Here is a 6570-nt window from a genome sequence, read left to right as displayed (position 1 = left end):
CAATTATAACAAAACATATTCTTTGTTATTCTACGAGACAGCTGTTGAAAGCGAAAGAATAGACGCTGGTCAGGTAACAAAAATAGCGCTTTGCGAAACCAACAGTCTCGAGTTAAATGAGACATTTACAGTTAATAACGAAACATTTTCAAGAGAAAAACAAGCGATATGAAGCGATATTAACTCCATTAATACCCATCTGTTATTATTTTGCCTTGTCAATGTCAAAAGTCAACAGGTTGTGTACGGGCCAGTCACTTATGGTAAAGGGAGGCAATTTGAGGGAAGGTAACTCTTGTATGACAATAGTTCCATCACTGTCTTATGTTCATAGCAGTTAAATATCAAGTGTTATGTTCACTGCTTTAAGTATGAAATAAACTTGAATATCTGGTTGTATTCCTGTACCCTACACCCTGCATTCTTCATCCGACACCCCGCATCCTGCACCCCGTACCCCGCATCCTGCACCCACACCCTGCACCCCGCATCCTGCACCCCATATCCCGCATTCCGCACCCCACATCCTGCACCCCGCACCCTGCACTCCCACAACCCGCATTCTGCACCCCACACCCTACACCCCGGATCCTGCACCCCGTACCCCGAATCCTGCACACACATCCTGCACCCCGCATCCTGCACCCCATATCCCGCATCCTGCACCCCACATCCTGCACCCCACACCCCGCATTCCGCAACCTGCACCCCACATCCTGCATCACACAACGCAACAACACGCATCCTTCACCCCGCACTCCACACCCCGCATCCTGCAACCCACACCCCGCATCCTGCACCCCAAAAGCCGCATCCTGCAACCAACACCCCGCATCCTTCACCCCAAAAGGCGCATCCTGCAACCCACACCCCGCATCCTGCACCCCAAAAGCCGCATCCTGCAACCAACACCCCGCATCCTTCACCCCAAAAGGCGCATCCTGCAACCCACACCCCGCATCCTGCACTCCCACAATCCGTATCCTGCACCCCACACCCTACACCCCGCATCCGCACCCCGCATCCTTCACCCAAACAACCCGCATCCTTCACCCTACACTCCGCATCCTGCAACGCACACCCCGCATCCTTCACTCCACAACCCGCGTCCAGCAACCCACACCCCGCATCCTTCACTCCACAACCCGCGTCCAGCAACCCACACCCCGCATCGTTCACTCCACAACCCGCGTCCTGCAACTCACACCCCGCATCCTGCAGGCTGAGACTAGAAATACAATGTCACGTTATCCTCTTTGATATCAGTTCTGCTTGCGACGACATTACAAAATAAGGGAAATTACACTAAAATACGTTACACTAAAATTTAATCCAAACGTCCACCGAGAGTTGTGCTCAACTAAGGAAGACAACTCGCGTGCGGACAACACCGTCTGACTAATAATGTTTCCAATGATGGAGCTGGATAATTACATTTCTGAATCACTGGCTACAATCAATGGACATTGAACCCAGTTCTTAATTAAAGGATTTATTTAATACCAAGACTTGAGTCCAAGACAAGGTGTCATTGTACACTCAACTATTAGGCTCCATTCACTGCAGTAGATCGCACGATGGGCCTTCATTGAAGCATAACCACAAATCTAAATTCGACCGAGGTCAATGCCTCTGCTTGCAAATAGAGTTGTGACAAACGCTATATTGAGGCATGACAGTCGCAGTGAATGTCCACATTGCGTTAGTCTATACGTTGGTACATAAGTAGAGATTTGTCTAGGGAAGTAATATATAACCTTTACTTTACTCTCAGTATGAACTCAGTTGACATGTCTAGGGTATCTCAAGTAGCAATAACAGCCTTAATGTAGGACCATAGTGGCTTTCCTGTTGGTAAACAGCAATCGATACGGCTTATGTCTTGTTTTGCTTATGTTTCCTTACTTAAATATGCTTCACAGAATATAAATGAAACCAGGGGATCTAATAACTTATGGACTCCATCATGCGTCAACGCTATATGCGCGACTGTGATCATGTGCTGCATGTCACTAGCAGGTGCTCGTATAGTACAACTAGAGACTGCTTCATGCTTTTGTCAAATACGATGTATATCTCATCGAGGGAAGTCTAAATGTCACAGGACCGCCTCCGGGGTCTAGTGGTAGAGCGTCCGCCCGGAGAGTGGAAGGTCCGGGGTTCGATCCCAGGCTGCGTCATACAAAAAAGACGTTAAAAGACGGTACTTGTTGTTACCCTGTCTGTCGCTCGGCATTAAGGAGCTGAAACAAGGACTGGTCGTCTCGGAGTCAGTATACTGTGTCTGAGTGGGGTATTCATGTTAAACTGCGGCATGGTATTTCATTTGGCTAGCACTATAAATCGGCATCAGTCCGGACAAGTACAAGCAGCCACACATACACGCGTGCATGCACGTCGCTATATAAGTGCAATAATCTTGGACGCGACTTTTCACCTCACCTGACCTGAAAACAAACATAACACTCAGAACGCGGTTTTCATAACTTTCAAAATTATATTTTGATTCTTCAAATTTGGGAGAACAAGAAACCTTAAAAAAATATTAAAGCTGTTTTGTGGTGCACCGGTGAGAACGCGCATTAATACATGTAAACAAAGATCCGGGATAGAATAGGTCTACAGCAACCAATGCTTGCCAGAAAAGGCAACTATGCTTGTCGTATGAGGCGACTAACAGGATTGGGTGGTCAGGCTCGCTGACTTGGTAGATGCATCTCATCGTACCTCAATTGCGTGGATCGATGCTCATGATGTCAATCACTTGATTGTCTGGTCTAGACTCGATTATTTACAGACGGTCGTCAAAAAGCCGGAATATGGCTGAGTGCGGCGTTAATGAACAAATAATCAATCATTTCTAGTGTGACGTCATTTCGATCTTACTTGTGAAATAAACGACGAGTGGGAGTTGTTTGTCGTACAATAAAACAATGAAGGGAGAATACACTATGAAGAGCGCAGCACCGAGGGGTTAATTCTCCCTGCAGTGTTTTATTGTACGATAAACAACGACCAGGAGATATCAACATCAACAGGGGGGCGGTCGGGTAGCCTAGTGGTTAAAGCGTTCGCTCGTCACGCCGAAGACCAGGGTTCGATTCCCGACATGGGCACAATGTGTGAAGCCCATTTCTGGTGTCCCCCGCCGTGATATTGCTGGAATAGTGCTAAAAGCGGCGTAAAACCATACTCACTCACTCACTCACTCAACATCAACAGGAGATATCAACATCTTTAAGGACGATGATAAAGTGTACAAGCTTTAATATATTTACCCGTAATGATGACCCGTGAAGATTCCGGGGTAGAATTGGTCTTCAGCAACCCATGCTTGGCGTAAAAGGTGACTATGCTAGTCGTAAAAGGCGACTAACGGGATCGGGTGGTCAGGCTCGCTGACTTGGTTGATGCATGTCATCGATCCCAATTGCGTGGATCGATGTTCATGATATCAATCACTGGATTGTCTGGTACAGACTCGATTATTTACAGACCGCCGTCATATAGCTTGAATATTGCTGAGTGCGGCGTTAAACAACAAACCAACCAACCAACCAACCCGTAATGATGGCTCCTCAATAGAATCCGACCTCGGCAATGTCGGACAGTCCATTTTAGGCACAGTTGGGTATTCCCCGCATATTCTTATAATCCCCACTTTGATTACCTGTACCTTTTCTCCCAATGACGATTGTCATATCTCTCCCGCTTTTGGGTGCGATCGTTCAGCCATCGCGTGTATCTGCGTTGCCAGCTACATCTATTGGGTACAACTCTCCACTGAAAAATAACGTCGTCCAATATACGACGTCATCAAGTTGTGAGCGCATATTCGAGTCTCCAGCAATGACGTCATGATAGAACAATGTTTTATCGTGAAATAAGCCACACTATGTTCTTTATCGTTCTTTGCGATTTTAGGGCAGCTGTCTTGTATATCACAATAAGATTCGCATGATGTCAAATCCGTCAGAATGACGTAAAGAATACATTGACGTTAAACAACAAACAAACAAATATTATCATCATTAATATTAGCGTTTTCTATACATGCTTTCCGGACAAATACTGGGCCTATTCAGTCATTATAAAGAGACAGTCACATATAATATGACTTGTCATATGTGATATATAGCATGCTATATGGGACAATCCTGGGATGGCCTGGGATTGTTTTGTCATAAACATTCTTTTCCGAAAATGCTGGAAAATCGCTTTCCTCAGGTGTAACAAGAAATAGGATCGATCACTGGACATGCTTGATGTTCTGTAAAATAACCAGTTTCTTGTTTAAAAAAAAGGAAAAACAAAAAAAATTGTTTAACTCCTTCTTTTAAAGATTAAATTTTACTCTCTCCGCCCACCACAACCACACCACACCCCAGCTCCGGAAAAATAAAATCTTCCCCAATATGTAGGCAGTAGAACCTAACGAATTTTGAACAAGGCCCGTGAACCACAAGAAAAAGTATTCATACACACATATTCCTGAATACGAAAACTATGCAGACGCTCTCTGCTTTCATTAAAGCTTAATCTCCTTTTCACTTACGTTATTAGATATCCTCATAAAGACAAGTTCTCAGCACATACAGCCAGCTAACATATATGTAAACATACAGTCTATTTCACCTCCTTACGTCCGTTAGAATCGCGATATCAAATAACATTGTTCCTATTATCTCATATTGTCGGGTCTATATTTTTTAATGTTTCTCATCTCCTTGTTATGGAGACAAAAATTATTCTAAAATGTTCAAACCCAGAAATCAAGACACCCACTGAAAGCATTTTGTCAAGGATGACATCGCGTTCATCAGAAAGCGCGTTTTGTCAAGGATGGCATCGCGTTCATCAGAAAGCGCGTTTTGTCAAGGATGACATCGCGTTCATCAGAAAGCGCGTTTTGTCAAGGATGACATCGCCTTCATCAGAAAGCGCGTTTTGTCAAGGATGACATCGCGTTCATCAGAAAGCGCGTTTTGTCAAGGATGACATCGCGTTCATCAGAAAGCGCGTTTTGTCAAGGATGACATCGCGTTCATCAGAAGCGCGTTTTGTCAAGGATGACATCGCGTTCATCAGAAAGCGCGTTTTGTCAAGGATGGCATCGCTTTCATCAGAAAGTGCGTTTTGCCAAGGATGACATCGCCTTCATCAGAAGCGCGTTTTGTCAAGGATGACATCGCGTTCATCAGAAAGCGCGTTTTGTCAAGGATGACATCGCGTTCATCAGAAGCGCGTTTTGTCAAGGATGACATCGCGTTCATCAGAAAGCGCGTTTTGTCAAGGATGGCATCGCTTTCATCAGAAAGTGCGTTTTGCCAAGGATGACATCGCGTTCATCAGAAAACCAGACAGACTTCTTCATAGAACTCTCTATTCTTATACAAATTGATCCTATAAAACATAGCCTACCTCATATTACCAGCCCGCCATGCACAATACAGATTACACGGTTGTTGGATGTGTGTGTCCGTCCAAAAGTAGTAATATATTCAATCCATATTAGTATTGCTTACTCTTACTCATAACTCTGTTTCACACAGTGATAAAGCATTTGGGAAGGCTTCTTACCACACGTAGGTGATGCGACAGTAATCCAGAATTTGAGTTATACGTTTTGACATAGTTATGTGCGGAAGATCTCTGCCTAATTGCCCATAATCCATATTATTCGTCGGTGGTGTGACCGCCTCTGTGGTCTAATGGTAGAGCGTCCGCTCGGAGAGTGGAAGGTCCGGGGTTCGATCCCCGGCCGCGTCATACCAAAAGACGTTAAAAGATGGTACTTGTTGTTACCCTGTCTAGCGCTCGGCATTAAGGGGATAAAACTGGTCGGCTTGGAGTCAGTATACTGTGTCTGAGTGGGGTATTCATGTTAAACTGCGGCATGGTATCTCAGTGGGCTAGCACTATAAATCGGACAAGTACAAGCAGCCACACACACACACACACACATGCATGCACGTCGCTATAGAAGTGCAATAATCTTGGACGCGACTTAAACCCCATTTCACCTCACCTCGTTGGTGTTATTACTTTAGTCACAGATGTAAGAAAGTTTAAACGAACACGCGCAATAATTTGCAGATTTTCGTCTCCCCGTATCTTTTGAATTGTATGACTAGATAGGTAACACCATAGAATCAAAAGCCGAGATAAGGCAATTAAGAGGTAAATTATTGTTTCTTACAAAGTAGATTCAATTTATGGATAACAACTTCTTTATATGCTGTAAAGGCGACGGCTCGGAAAAGATCCTTATACCGTTGTCAAGTAAGGCTGAATAATGAACATGGTACAGAATATATACAGTAGGTGGAGGATCAACACTTGCATACAAGTGAGATATTAAGTAGGTTAAAGGGCAAGTTCACACGGAAATTAACCTATTTTTCTTGTACTTTTTCCACATTAAAAGTGTTAACCTAGAAGTGTCATAGACAAAAATATAAAAATATCACAATTAATTAACATATTTTTCGCATTAAAACGATTTATATTTTTCACATTTACCAAGTGTTCTATTTCCACAACAAAAACCTCATGGCTTATGCCCCTTGC

General features: G+C 44.1%; 1 protein-coding gene across 1 annotated transcript; it reads right to left on the bottom strand.

The window, feature by feature from the left end:
• Positions 1–357: 357 nt before the first annotated feature.
• On the bottom strand, positions 358–3616 carry LOC125373019 (golgin subfamily A member 6-like protein 2). Its single transcript, XM_048383810.1, has 4 exons — positions 3563–3616; positions 2443–2447; positions 1041–1228; positions 358–716 (listed from the first exon to the last, which is right to left on the bottom strand). Exons 1-4 carry the CDS (start codon positions 3614–3616, stop codon positions 358–360), a joined length of 606 nt encoding a protein of 201 aa, XP_048239767.1.
• Positions 3617–6570: the final 2954 nt, after the last annotated feature.

Source organism: Haliotis rufescens, unplaced genomic scaffold, assembly GCF_023055435.1.
Source record: "Haliotis rufescens isolate VD_foot unplaced genomic scaffold, xgHalRufe1.0.p SCAF_5, whole genome shotgun sequence".
Lineage (NCBI taxonomy): Eukaryota > Metazoa > Mollusca > Gastropoda > Lepetellida > Haliotidae > Haliotis > Haliotis rufescens.
This window is presented reverse-complemented; position numbering and strand designations above follow the sequence as displayed.